The sequence below is a fragment of the Carcharodon carcharias genome, chromosome 16 (genome assembly GCF_017639515.1).
Source record: "Carcharodon carcharias isolate sCarCar2 chromosome 16, sCarCar2.pri, whole genome shotgun sequence".
NCBI lineage: Eukaryota > Metazoa > Chordata > Chondrichthyes > Lamniformes > Lamnidae > Carcharodon > Carcharodon carcharias.
The window spans coordinates 85,413,110-85,428,108 of NC_054482.1; the positions used below are offsets into that span (position 1 = coordinate 85,413,110).

At 41.7% G+C, this 14,999-nt stretch overlaps 1 protein-coding gene across 1 annotated transcript in view; it reads right to left on the reverse strand.

Moving 5' to 3' along the window:
• Positions 1 to 14,999, reverse strand: part of urod (uroporphyrinogen decarboxylase) — a 59,379-nt gene that overhangs the window by 40,998 nt on the left and 3,382 nt on the right. Inside the window, exons 2-7 of the mRNA XM_041208649.1 lie at positions 13,074 to 13,186; positions 10,987 to 11,066; positions 9,342 to 9,404; positions 8,400 to 8,597; positions 7,665 to 7,826; positions 1,383 to 1,520 (exon numbers count right to left, since the gene is read on the reverse strand). Coding sequence (XP_041064583.1) covers positions 1,383 to 1,520; positions 7,665 to 7,826; positions 8,400 to 8,597; positions 9,342 to 9,404; positions 10,987 to 11,066; positions 13,074 to 13,186 — 754 coding nt within the window. The remainder of the gene's footprint in view (positions 1 to 1,382; positions 1,521 to 7,664; positions 7,827 to 8,399; positions 8,598 to 9,341; positions 9,405 to 10,986; positions 11,067 to 13,073; positions 13,187 to 14,999) is intronic.

Genomic DNA, 14,999 nt, shown 5'->3' on the forward strand with positions numbered 1-14,999 from the left:
TGAGATTTTGATATTGTTATTGGGTTTTATATCAGCGCTCTCATTTAAATGAGGAGTTCCAAACTGTTTTAAGGGGTACCAGGGTCATCTTATGTATATGTAAAGATGCAAGAAGGAAAAAAGGGAAGAAAAGCCAATTGCTGAGGAATTTCAAATCAAGAAGATAGATTACGCTGCACCGCCTCATGGGATTAACTAATAGTATTTTATAAATTTAAATGAAATCAAAAGCAGCTGTCTGGGCAAAAAGAGACATGGGCAGACTCAAGCATTCAGAACTGGACTGCTCATTTTAATAGGGAACCTTCACTTAAGTGGTTTAAAAATTTGGTTTTTGCATAGAGGTTGTTTCAGGCAAGGCAGAGCAAAAGAGAAGGTACTGCAAATGATAAAACTCAGTTCCCCAGCTTTCATCCCGGAGAGAATTATGTCCAATTTCATTCACCATGACCAGTATTTGCACTTCCTCTTAAAAGACTTCTGATGGTCAACGGGCAAGTAGGCTATTAAATGTATGTTCAGATTAATAAAGTCCCGAACCACAAATTACAATCAGGCTAAGCAGCCCCGCTGAAAAGTGCATGCACGCTGGTGAGAGCTGACATTCTGAGTCTAGGCTAAAACAAGAGGGATAGCTGGCTGGTAACTTACTGAAATGCTATCAGTGTGCCTGTAGAAACATTGCCTGGTACATGTTCATCCTTTCCAAGGTAGGAAAGTTTGGACGATAAATAAAAAACCTTTAGTCCAGTTACTGAACAAGTGGGTAGGGCGAGATGCCTTAATTCTAACTTTATTATGGAATTGGGGTGGTGGGGCAATGTGATTGGCAAGACACACTTGAACGGAATGCAGTTGGTGTTTGGTGAGATAGGTTTGTTTATCAACATTTGCTCAATGCTGATGATTTAGGTTGGCTATACAAAGGTACACAAGAGATCAAATTCTACATGGCAGCATAGCCTATGCATTTGACACTCAATTTACACTGTACTAAAGATTAGATGCCAAAACCAGGCTGAAAATAATCAAACTAAAAGTAAATTTTTAACCAACCCAGGCAGTAGACTAGAATGACTAATAAGGGTCTTCCCAAGGAGGAGAGAGATAGCGGAAGAGAATATGACTGAGCAATGTTGGTTATGGATTGTTCCATGAAATCATACTGATGCTCTCAGTAATTGGATTATTTTTAGCAATATTACATATTTAAAGAGCAAAAGAATTATGTCAAGTAATGTACCAAGTGCAGTGAAGTGTTGAAGATAGATTCTTTTATGGCCGAGTCAGGTAGACATAAGAAAATGGGATTTAACAAAAGCAAAGGAGGACATGCCAATATTTGTCTCCTGCAGATGGTACAAGATAGATAAGAATCTTACCATTGGCACTTGATCTAGGCCCAAAACCTTCAGTTTTTCCTTCACTTGGTGGGCGATCTCTCTGAGGTATGCCAGGGAAAACTCAGTGAACTGCTCACTTCCAAGATGCCCAGCATGAGATTCAAACACCTGCAATGCCTGTAAAGGGAGAAAGACAAGGAACTCCATAAGTAAAAAGAATAAAATTGATTTTTACACATTTAAAACTCTCAGGCCAATTCTGGTTACCCCAATTAAAAGGTATGGTAACGCTAGTTAGAAATTATTGTGCAATTTATAACCTTCCAACCTCCACTAAATGTATACCCATGTCTCATTGGTTTCGCTAAGTAACAAAACAAAACTTTTGAATATCAAGGTTGTGTCACATCAAATAGGTAAAGGACAGTGAGCACCAGCAGGGTATTTTCTATGAACTATAGTGAATGCCCCACCATGTTGCGCATACACACTAGGCAGCCATTGTCACTAGACATCAGTCTGCAATGACCAGCTACCTTGACTGACGACTTCTCTGGGCCAGGGAGATAAAGTCCAATCAGAGCCACTTAACTATTATCCTTAGTGAAATCAGCTGATTGAATTGGGCCTTGAACTTTAGTCTTTTGTTCCCTATAGCCCCAGTACCACACTAGGCAGTACATGTTGACTCTTCATGCACAAGGTTAGATGTTGTGTGTCAACAGGCCAGTTACTTGTAGAATGCAACAACTTATAGTTATATTGTACCTTTAACACAGTAAAATGTCCCAAGATGCTTCACAGGAGCATTATAAAACAAAGTATGACATCGCGTAACATAATGAGAGATCAGTTCAGATGACCAAAAGCTTGGTCAAAGAAGTAGGTTTTAAGGAGTGTCTTAATGGAGGAAAGTAAGGTAGAGAGAGGGAAGAGGTTCAGGGAGGGCATTCCTGGGCTTGGGGTGAAGGCAACTGAAGGCATGGTCACATATTATAAATGGGAATGCACAAGCTACCAGAATTAGAGGAGTGCTGATATCCTGAAGGGTTGTGAGGCTGAAGAAGATTACAGAGATAGGGGGGCACAAGATCATGGAGGGATTCAAAAACAAGGATGAGAATATTAAAGTCAAGATGCTGGTGTACCATGAGCCAAAAACAATGCACAATCAAGCTCATGTTCTTATCTGATGTTCATGTACCTACACCATCCTGCAGAGGTCGCTAAGATGTGCATTAAGAGCATGAAACAAGATTAATCGCTTCTAGTCCAGAGGTACTGGAGCCAGGGCCAGTGCAACCACGAGGCAAATTAGGTGGTTGCCTCTATAAACAAAATTTGGGGGAGGCGGCTGAGCCACCAAAAAACTGGATTAAATTTGAGGGACCATTAATAGTAAATCAAGCAAGTTCTGCTTATTGTTATATACTGGTAAAAGGGATTCAAACAGCACAAGAGTAAAATGTGGAGATGGAGTTGTGTCATAAACTCTTGGCATGGCTAGGTTGTGTTTGAAGGAATTGCCTGTTCTATCACAGCTTCTCATGAACACAAAACGCTTGAACAGGTTGGAAAAGTTGAATGAATCCAGGGAGGCGGCAGGTTTGCAGTTGCAAGTTAGCTGGAGGAGGTTGGAACCGTGAGCGCGCAAGAGCGAGATAATGTAGCCCACTCTATCGTAATGATCATCGATTGTGTAAATTGCGTAGAAAAGTATGTAGTAACTGATGCAAGAATACACAGTATTACATCATTGAGCCATATTACACATTATACTGTGTGTTTCTTGTAGTACATAATCTGTGAAAAGTGTAGAACAATGAGAATGTACAATCAGTAATATTCTTTTTCATGTACCTAATTATAAATGCAGAATTTTTATTCATACTAATTCAAAATATTCATTTTTGGAAGTTAAGAATTGTGGGTGGAGTGGGGGGTGGGGGCGGTTCTGTGGGCAAGGCTAAAGTCTCGCTGGGGCACCTGCAGCAGCCTTGACTGGAGTTGCAATTGTATCACCACTGCCACATTTGACAGCAGCTATCAGCATTTATCAAGGATCAAGCCAAAAATTTTTTGGTCTTTCAGGTCCTTGAACCAGCCAGAGCTGCCTCTCTGCAGATCATCTTGTGATAGGCATATTTATCAACCCGGTGCATTAGTTAGTGGGCTGGAGGCAGCTAGTTTGCTGGAGTACAGAACTACTACTTTGATGGTAGATCAGGGATTTCCACAGGGCCTGAACAATATGACTGCAAATTTCCAGATTGGATCAGGACTTGGAGAAAACATCTGGGCCTCTTCCCAATCCAGGTTGGATCAAAACATGCAGAAAACTCAGAGGGTCATGAACTTTTGGAATTTTCTATCCCAGAGAGCTGGGAGAGCTGAGCTATTGAACACTGAATAAATTCAAGACTGAGATACAGATTTTTGAACTACATGGGAGTCAGGAGTTATGGGAACCAGCAGGAAGGTAGTATTGAGGCCAAAATCAGATCAACCATTAAGATGAAAGCAAAACACCACAGATACTGGAAACCTAAAATAATATTTGTTTCATGTATGCAGAACCACATTTACTGAAGAACACATCCCAGTGCATAAAACACCGATACACAGCAGTCTGTTAGACAACGTATAATGCAAAGCACCAAAGTAATATATTTTCAAAAATCTCCTAAGATTGTTGGGGCCAGTATTAGTGATTCAACCAATGAACAACTACTGCTCCTTTAAGAGAGATTAATGGCCTGGATCTTCCGAAGAGCAGCAATCGTTGTCAGATTGCCATTCCACTCAAACACTCCCCCAATCCGATGCTGCTCCACATTTCTTCCAGGACCTTCTGAGCACGGCTCTGCCAGAAACGTGGAGCACAGCATCTCTTAGAAAGCACCATTGCAGGGGGTGGGGGGAGGAAGAGACAGCACACACATCTTTTTTAAGCCACTAGCTGCTGTATGGTAAGCTTAAAGGTCCAGTTTGAATGTTAGTGTATTGGTGAGTAGGGGGTGGATAGAATGGTAGGTGTTTTTTTTTTAATTCATTTTACTCGGTATGGGCGTCACTGGCTAGGCCAGCATTTATTGGCCCTCCCTAATTGCCCTTGAGAAGGTGGTGGTGAGCTGCCTTCTTGAATCGCTATAGTCCATGTGCTGGTACGCCCACAGTGCTGTTAGGGAGAGATCGCCAAGATTTTGACCTGGAGGAGTGAGAGATGGCAGTTGGGTCTGGGTGGGGTGTAGTCAGGTCAGGTTGGGAGGGTGGTAAGTTTGTGGGGGCAGGGAGTCAGTTCTGTAGTAACCCAGGAGTTAGTCTAGGTTTTAATCAGTCTAACATTTCCTGGGTAACTCTTCAGCTAAGTACCACGGAACTGTCTGAAGTCTCCAACTCTATCTCAAAGTCAAAAACATTTGTGGAGGGTCTTGGGGAGCAGGCACATCAGAAGGTGAAAATTCCCCGGGCGATTCTCATGTAGTTCAGTGCATCAGGACTTTCACAGGGTCCCAACACACATTTCAAACATAATATTGGGATCAAACACCCAATGAATATAGATATGTGGGCTAAGGGTGCTGTGGCCTCAAATGATTAACATGTCAGTTCATCAGGTTTTTAAACAAAGATGTACGATTATGTTGTATTACATACTGTATCCAATAAAAAGTTTTTAAAAATGATCAAAGATTAAACACAAGAATCACAGTGCACTGGTCACGACTTTGACATAGGCTTTCTTCCCAGGGACCAACATTAAGATTTGTAAGTACAGTTTTCAAAGCTGACTGGCCATGTTCTTAGGCTGTTTCACACCTCTCAATGTGCAGCAATGCTGCTTTAATTGCTGAAAGATCCCACAACTTTCATGAGTAAGTGGAATGCTGCCACCCAGTGGTGTTTCTGCAGTACTGCTGGTTCTGCCCTGCTAAAGTTAAAAAATGGGAAGCAAACTTCCTCCTACCTCTCCCTGGACCATGACCCGACCACTGAACATCAAGCCATTATTTCCAGGACTGTCACTGATTTCATCTTCTCTGGAGATCTTCCTTTCTCAGCTTCCAACCTGATAGTCGCCCAACCTCAGACGGCCCGCTTCTAACTCCTACCCAAAATCCACAAACAGGACTGTCCCGGCAGACCAATCATGTCAGCCTGTTCCTGCCCCACAGAACTCATTTCTCGCTATCTTGACTCCCTTCTCTCTCCCCTTGTCCAGTCCTTTCCCACCTATATCCGTAATTCCTCTGACACCTTACGTCACATCAACAATTTCCAGTTCCCTGGCCCCAACCGCCTCCTCTTCACCATGGACATCCAATCCCTCTACACCTCCAGCCCCCACCAGGATGGTCTGGTGGCTCTCCGCTTCTTCCTTGAACAGAGGCCTGAACAATCCCCACTACTCTCCTCTTTCTGGCTGAACTTGTTCTCACACTGAACAATTTCTCCTTAAACTCCTCTCACTTCCTCCAAATAAAAGGTGTGGCCATGGGTACCCGCATGGGCCCCAGCTATGCCTGTCTCTTTATGGGGTATGTGGAACATTCCTTGTTCCAGTCCTACTCCGGCCCCCTCCTACAACTCTTTCTCCTGTGCTGCTTCATGCTCTCGTTGGGACTTGGAAAAATTTATTAATTTTGCTTCCAATCTCCACCCTCCATCATTTTCACATGGTCCATCTCTGACACTTCCCTTCCCTTCCTTGACCTCACTGTCTCAATTTCTGGTGATAGACTGTCCACCAATATCCATTACAAGCCTACCAACTCCCACAGCTACCTCGACTACAGCTCCTCACACCCCGCTTCCTGTAAGGACTCCATCCCATTCTCTCAGTTCCTTCGCCTCCCTCGCATCTGTTCCGATGATGCCACTTTCAAAAACAGTTCCTCTGACATGTCCTCCTTCTTCCTTAACCGAGGTTTTACACCCATGGTGGTTGACAGGGCCCTCAACTGTGTCCAGCCCATCTCCCACGCATCCGCACTCACGCCTCCTCCTCCCTCCCAGAAACATGATAGGGTCCCCCTTGTCCTCACTTATCACCCCACCAGCCTCTGCATTCAAAGGATCATCCTCCGCCATTTCCGCCAACTCCAGCATGATGCCACCACCAAACACATCTTTCCTTCACCCACCCGGCAGCATTCCGTAGGGCTCGTTCCCTCCGTGACACCCAGGTCCACTCCTCCATCACCCCCTACTCCTCAACCCCCTCCCACGGCACCTTCACATGCAACCGCAGAAGATGCAACACCTGCCCCTTCACTTCCTCTCTTCTCACCGTCCAAGGGCCCAAACACTCCTTTCAAGTGAAGCAGCATTCCACTTGCACTTCCCCCAACTTAGTCCACTGCATTCATTGCTCCCAATGCAGTTTCCTCTACAATGGAGAGAACAAACGCAGACTGGGTGACCACTTTGCAGAACACCTTCGGTCTGTCCGCAAGAATGACCCAGACCTCCCTGTCGCTTGCCATTTCAACACTCCACCCTGCTCTCATGCCCACATGTCTGTCCTTGGCTTGCTGCATTGTTCCAGTGAAACTCAACGCAAACTGGGGGAACAGCACCTCATTTTCTGACTAGGCATTTTACAGCCTTCCGGGCTGAATATTGAGTTCAACAACTTTAGATCATGAACTCTCTCCTCCATCTCCACCCCCTTTCCGTTTCTTCTCACTCCTTTTTGTTTTTTCCAATAATTTATATAGATTTTTCTTTTCCCACCTATTTCCATTATTTCTAAATGTATTTCCACCCATTGTTTATTTCTACCTTTTAGCCTTTTCAGTATTCCTTCACCCCACCCCCACTAGAGCTATCTGTACCTTGTCTGTCCTGCTTTCTACTCTTAATTAGCACATTCCTTTAGACATCACCAGCTCCAACACCTCTTTGTCCTTTTGTCTGTGACATCTTTTGGTTATCTCCACCTATTACTGGCTTCTTGTCCCAACAAACCCACCCCCCACCCCACCTTAAACCAGCTTATATTTCACCCCTTTCCTAGTTTTACTTAGTTCTGTTGAAGGGTCATGAGGACTCGAAACGTCAACTGTGCATTTCACTGCCAGACCTGCTGAGTTTTTCCAGGTATTTCTGTTTCTGTTTTTGTGTGGGAAGCAAACTACAGTTAGCTTTCATTATTCCTGGTTTTTAGATCGGGGCAGGAGAATATTAGGCTCTCCCTAAATCTTCAATCAATTCCTGTACAAGAACAACAGATACTCCACAGCCCCCCTCATTCAGGAGAAAACGTCTGAAATGACTGAAGTTTAATGATTTTGTTAAGAAGTTAGTACCATTTGTTACCTGAGCACCTGATGTTACTTGCCCCACCAGATAATTAATGATTACATTAGTTAGGGTTTTCAGCAGCTTATGACTGGCCTCCGGGTACTGGTACAGCCAACGTTTTGCTTTAGCCATTGTATTCGAGCCACCTCCTTCGATCATGTAAGCCATTAAAGTCCACTGAAAGGGGAAAAAAATATTAAACCATAGCCATCATTAGTGAAAGGAAAGAGTAGAAAAAACATTAAATTACCCAGGGCTTTTCCCTTGCACTTAAAAATGGTTACAGGACTGCACAAAGTAACAGAAACCTTACCCCAGTGGTATGGGCAAGGCTGGGAAAGCATTGTGAGAACTTATGTTCTACCAATATGTAGTATGTCATATATTCCAGTTGAGTTGAGTTTTCAGCAGTAGCCAATTGAACACCAACTCGGAAAAATAGACTTTATTTTTAGCTTAAGTGATAGAAATCTGTTAATCTTGTGACTGTAATTGGTTGGACCCACAGTAAAACATGACATGCAGGAAATGGAGACAATATTTCACAAAACAAAAGGAATTTGGAACTTAAAAAGTTAACTGCTATGTGATAAGCTTTACTTTTTATAATCGTTTGTAAACTCTGCAAGTGCACACCGGCAGGAACGTCAAACCATCTCTGGATGGTGTCATTTAATGTTTGTACTCTTCACTATGTAGACTTGGTTTAAATTAAAATGCCAGTGACATCCGAATATTTCGCCAACATACCGGGGCGCCCGAGAAGCCGATAAGTGGGACTTTTCCCTTCAGTTCATAGCGAGTCAACATTATAGCCTGGAACACGTATGCCAGTTCCTGGGTAACATCCACATTCTCCTGCAACTTGACAAGATCCACAGGCTCCGTCAGCGGTTCTGGAAACGTTGGACCTTTGCCAGGAACCATGGTAACCTCCATCCCCAGTGCCTTAAAAAGATTTTTTTTCCATGTGTTTCATTATTTGAAAAAATCCAGATAAAGGAAAAGCTTTACCTATATTTGTCATCATAAACAGATGCAGTCATATTTTAGCTTTGTGAAATCTTAGCAACTGGAAGCCAAACCGCAGAAATTTCTCTCCACTAGCTTAGCCATTATTCAAAGACTCAATCTCATCTTGTGCCAAAATCCACTCGACAGAGTCACACACTTGACTCAAGCCTTCATAACTCATTCACAGAAAGTCTGATGTTTCACTTCAGTAGTGGTATATAAGTAGTTGCTCAGGTGAAATGGCTGCTCTGTAAACCTGAGGCAGTGTTTATCATCTGCAAATGGTAGCATGGTTTAACCATACTCTCTCGCATAGTGAAATCTGCTCTTTAATCCTTGTGCCAACTCGAGCAACACAAGTAGCAACACAATTAACAGAAATAAAATCTCACTGAATATATGAGATATCTTTCAGGTCAGCAATGTACTGAATTACAGATGACTAGGGGATAAAGCACACAAACAGGATCCATTGTTGCAACAGAGACATATTTCCTGTGGGAAAATTGCCATGCTTTAGTTAGGGGCAGTTTAAACCGAGATAGAATCAGATTATTCACAAACAGAAGACAAACAAAACAAACTAGATCATCTGAAAACCTCAACACAGCATGATCACTTTCAACAAATGTACAAAAGCACTCATTCTATAAAGAAATAAGCACCCATGTGCCATACCTGAGGTATCACCAGAATGTCAGAGAAAATGATAGCAGCATCCAATGGGAACCGTCTGAGGGGCTGAAAATAGTAAATTGGAAAGAGACTGATTATAGTTTAATGGTGCACACAACCTAAAATTGAAGGATGATCACAGGAACATAACAGAATTAGATTCTGCATTAAGAGCAAGATCAGAAATCCTAGTTTAAGGAGAGAGTAAATGACCAGTTTGTTTTTGTGATTAATATGGTCAGACTGCATATAATAGTTAGTTTTACCTGTTCCTACCAAGTCTGATGACAACAAACTAACCTAAACCAAGAAATTACAAAGGACAAGTTGGCACAGTCACTTGGAATCTTAATCTTTCCCCTCCCCAAAATGAACAGTAACACAATCAGAACAATGAGGAGATAACATTTTAAAATAAGAACTTGCATTTATATTGTGGCTTTCATTATCTCAGGACATCCCAGCCAATAGAGTACTCTTTTTGAAATGTAATCACCATTGTAATGTAGGAAATACAGCAACCAAACAGCAAGCTGATGCAGGCATGGATGAAATAAAAACCAGATCATTTGAGAAATGTTGATTGAGCAATAAATATTGGTCAGACAGGAGAATATTACTGGTCTTCTTCAAATAGTGCCATGGGATCTTTATCATCTACCTGAAGGGGCAGACAGAATCTGTTTAATGTCTCATCTGAAAGTGTGCACCTCTAGCTATGCAGTAGTCCATCAGTACTGTACTGAAGTGCCAGCCTAGATTTTGTGCTCAAGATCCTAGAGTTTGACTTGAAGCCACAACTTTTGACTGTACGTATGAACAAGGAACAGGAGTAAACCATTCAGCCCCTTGAGTCTGCTCCGCTATTTAGTAAGATCATGGCTGATCTGATAGTAACCTGAAATCTGCAACCTATCTGCTGCCGATCACCAAGATCTTCTTGCTTACCAAGAATCTATCCACCTTTGCCTTAAATTTTCAAAGACTCTGCTTCCAGCACCTGTTCAGAAAGAGAGTTCCAAAGACTCACGACCCTCTGAGTGAAAAGCGTTTGCCTCATCTCAGTTTTAAATGGGCAATCTCTTATTTTTAAACAGTGACCCCTAGTTCTAGATTCTTCCAAAAGAGGAAACACTCTCTCCACATCCACCCTGCCAAGACCCCTCGGGATCTTATATGTTTCAATAAAGTTGCCTTTCGCTCTTCTAAACTCCAGCAGATAGAAGCCTAGCCTGTCCAGCCTTTCCCCATAAAACAACCCACCCATTTCAGGTAATAGTGTGGTAAACCTTCTCTGAACTGCTTCCAACACATTTACATCCTGAAGGGATTATAGTGCTTTCACTGAGCAATGGGTGGTAGTTGTCCATGCTCCCAGAGTCAAGTACAATGGTGCAAAATGTTTTAAAGATTCTGCGTCATACACTTGGCTGAAATAATTCATTTTTCAACTCATTTTCCCTGTTTGTCACAGTAATGTCAAAGGTTTGAGGCGAGGATGGGGTTCCGGGTGTTTTCCCCTTCCCTTCAATCCAATAGCATGTTTTTTTTTCATTGTTTTCCAGGTATTTAGAGCTTAAACTCTACAATTTCTTAAATTCAACAGCTAGAATTTGTTTAAGCCTCGCTAAATGTCTGACTAACTCACCTGCAATGTTAACTCACAGCAGATTGCTGGAGTGCGACAGGCTGTGAAAAAATCCTGAGTTGCTCGAGTTTCTCGGAATTCTGTGAGAAGGGACAGAAATTAGCTTATCTACCATGGTAGGATCCACAGTTGGGCTTCAATCACCAGGGAATAACCAAAATATCTCCAAGGTAATTACTATCACGGCTCATCATTTCAATTTTTATAGCTATTTGAAGAGCTGTGGGAAGGCAGAATGGTTAGGAATAGCAGGACCCAGCGTTATATCTGAAATTCCCTAGTTCCTTGCATCAGTTATGCAGTCAGTGGGAGATGCTGACTGTTCCTCCGTGCCACCTAGCGGTCAATTAATCACCAAACAGGATTGCCTGAAATCTAGGGAGCTGAGCCAAGGTAGCCAGAATGCTGATCAAAGTACAGTGGAGCAGGAGGCAGCTCAAAGGGATGGGGAGAATAGAGAGGTTGTAACTATACCCATTGGAATTTAGAAGAATGAGAGGTGATTGTATTGAAACATACAAGATTTTGAGGGGACTAGACAGATGGGACACTGGGAAGGGGTTTCCTCTTGCAAGGGAGACAGGGCACAGTTCAAAAATAAGAGGTCTCTCTTTAATGACAGAGATGAGGAGAATATTTTTCTCCCAAAGGGTCGTTGGTGTGTGAAAGTAGTGGAGGCTGGGTCTTTGAATTTATTCAAGGCTGAGTTAGATATATTGATAGACAAGTGAGTCAAGGGTTATGAGGGGCAGACAGGAAAGTGCAGTTGAGACCCAACCAGATCAGCCACAATCTCTTCAAACGGCAGAACAGGCTCAAAAAAGGACCAAATGGCATACTCCTGCTCTGATGCTCCTACAAAGGATTTGATAATTAGGAAGATTGATAGTGTCCTCAGCAATGGTGACTGAGTGTCCCAAAGGGTGTGTTGCCTATTTGGTGCCAGGTTAAGAATAGCATGAAGCAGCTGGCAAGGAACATGAAAAACCAGTTGTCACAATCCATGTTGGGACCAATAACAGGGGGAATGTACATCTGGCTAGGAGCTAAGTCAATAACCCAACTGTATCCAGGTGCTAACTTGTAACGATACAAACAAATTTAAAGAAAGAAAAAAAAAGTTGCATTTAAGTCCCTTATTACGCTCTGACAACAAAAAGGAAGCTACTCCTCAGCTTAACATTTTAGCCCATAAATTCCAATCTCTGGGGTGTTGTACCCGGGAAGTCCCCAGAAGATACGCCGGAGGACCCCTACCCCAGAAGTCCCCAATAAGGACGGCACAGTTATTGCCCAGGAAGTTCACACTTAGGTATGTAAAGCGGAGCGGAGTGGCAACCCAACTGTGATTGCCACTCCATGGAAGCTCTGGCCCTTTAATTCCCAGCATTTCATGTATTGGAATCCACTTTCTCCTCATCTTTGACAAGAGTGAACGAGCTGCCCAAGGTACACCAATGTCATTGTAGAACATATTATTAATAGATATACAAAAGTAGCTGGGCTCAAAGGGTTTTTAAAAATTCATTTACAGGATGTGGGTGCCACTGGCTAGGCCATCCCTAATAACCTTTGAGAAGTTGATGGTGAGCTGCCTCTTGAACCGCCACAGTCTCTGTGGTGTAGGTACACCCACAGTGCTGTTAGGGAGGGAGTTCCAGGATTTTGACTCAGCAACAGTGATGGAACATATTTCCAAGTCAGGATGATGAGTGGCTTGAAGGGGAACTTCAATATTCTGTCATTATCTGTACAAAGTCTTCACTTAATTTCTCGCTCAGATAGCTCAGCTCGGTTCAGAAAACCTTGAAAATTGCCATATTTGTTATACACCCCATCCTCAGTGCAAGGTTCCCAGTTATACCACAATTGTTGTTATAAAGGTCATTGAGACTTCACTACAGGAATTTTCAGACCGTGCCTTATATCAGACTATGGGATTTTCAACAAAAAAAAATCAAGTCCAGTTGAACTAGATAAGGGTTTCATTTGTGGCTTTTAGGTCAGTGATCATAATACTGTATATGTACATTGAGAACTCACCTGAGTGACAGATACTGACTTTGATTCATGCATCTATTCCTTACCTGGGAGATATCTTCCCGCCTGCCTCATACACCAGACAGGGACATAGTCGGTCACCTTTCCCCATGCTGCTCTGAGGAACGTGTCATTTTTCAGTGGAGGAAAATCTTCAGGGCTGAAAATCAAACAAGAATCACTTGATGAGATAAATGTTAACTGAAGCAAAGGCAAAATAACTTAGTTGACAGAAATGTTATCAGTTATAGAAATGTTAATAACCAGTTATATTTTCAACTGAAACACATTCTCAACCACATCTGTTCTTGGAGTTTCAAATGTTTCATTGTAAATTGTGTCTCTAGTTCTGTTTATTATAGTTGGAGGAAATATTACACCGTTCAGGTCAATTTATTTCGAGAAATTAGCGTAGAATTGTATTCAGATAACATTGTTCAGTCCACTGTTTTAACAGAGATCCCATCATTTAAAACAAACAGGTAATATGCTAGCATTAAAGCATCAGATAGCATAAAGTATTTGTATGCCACTGCTTGAATTGCATCACAGTAATTTCCAAGATAAAATCTTCTTTCTAGTTATTTATAATCCTGGTTTGTTCAACCGAGGAGGTAAACTATCAGAATAGAAGTATAGCTGAGAGTCTCGAGATTAAAATTAACATGGATATGACTTCTGAATTGTACGATCAATTAACAAAATCTGATTCTTTCTTTATGCATTTCTTAGATTTAACAGGAGATAGAATTTCCATAAACTGAACATAACAATAAACTATAATAGCCTCCATTTTTTTTCTTGACCATTACAACATATTGTCCCTCCCCAAGCTATTATCGAAAAAAGTTTTCATTTAAAAATATGTCCATTAGGCAGCTCAGTGTATATTGAGTTGCTGCCTTTTTATAAAAGCGCACTTACAGATACATTAACAATTCCGAAATTTGCTGGCAACTGGTTGATACTAACCTTCAGTTATAACAAGCTCACGAGGGTTAATGAGATCACAGGATATCATTATAGGTCATCCTACACTGCTAAGCAAAATTGGCAGTTTTTGCCTTTCAAAAGCTGACACTAAGTACATCTTCATTGCAGACATTCATAAATTTGCCATTTCCTTTCTAGTAATCTCTTTCCACCCCTGCCCCCTCAACAGAATTGTGATTATGAATCAGCACCCTACTGCTTCACACAGCAGCCTGCTTCTGCTCCTGTTACCTATATTTAGTTTTACTTTTAGGACACCATAATTTCTGCAAAATATATACTGACAATTTTATACTTCAAAACCAAGGCAATAAAGCAATTATATTCAAAGATCCAAATCTGAATAAATCCTACATGCTTTGACATAGTACTTATCCATATGATAGCCGTATTATTTGAGCAGCTACATATAATTACATACTGACTGCAGAGAAAATGCATCTGTTGGAAGGGATTCACACCAAAATATTTTCCTCAGCCAGTGTGGAAGTAATTTTTTGACAGAATCGAAGATCTCCATTTTGCATTTCTCACAAGGATTTACATTTCAATCTCCGATGTTCTGCAAATTTCACAATGCTGTTAATTAAATGGCATGTGCATTTGGAAATGAGGTTTTTGAGTTTTTTTGGGTAGGAAACATTAGATTGTTTTATTTAAAAAATATCACAAATGTGAAAGTCAAAAAGATAACAACATAAAATAACTTAATATGGTAACTTCTTTTGAAAGTTGATTTGACATTCATAATTAAAGTACAAGTATATGTTGATGGCTCAGCTGGATACCCAAAGACCTTCCGTATAAGGAACTAGCCACTGTGTCACAATCTGCTGGGCATCCACACTTCCACTACAAAGACGCCAGCGAGCAAGATATGAAGTTGGCAGACATTGACACGGACAACTAGGAGGCCGTCGATGGTCTTTTGGAGACTGACTGGAGGGATATTGGTAGAGGCAAAAAGAAAAGGAAATCTC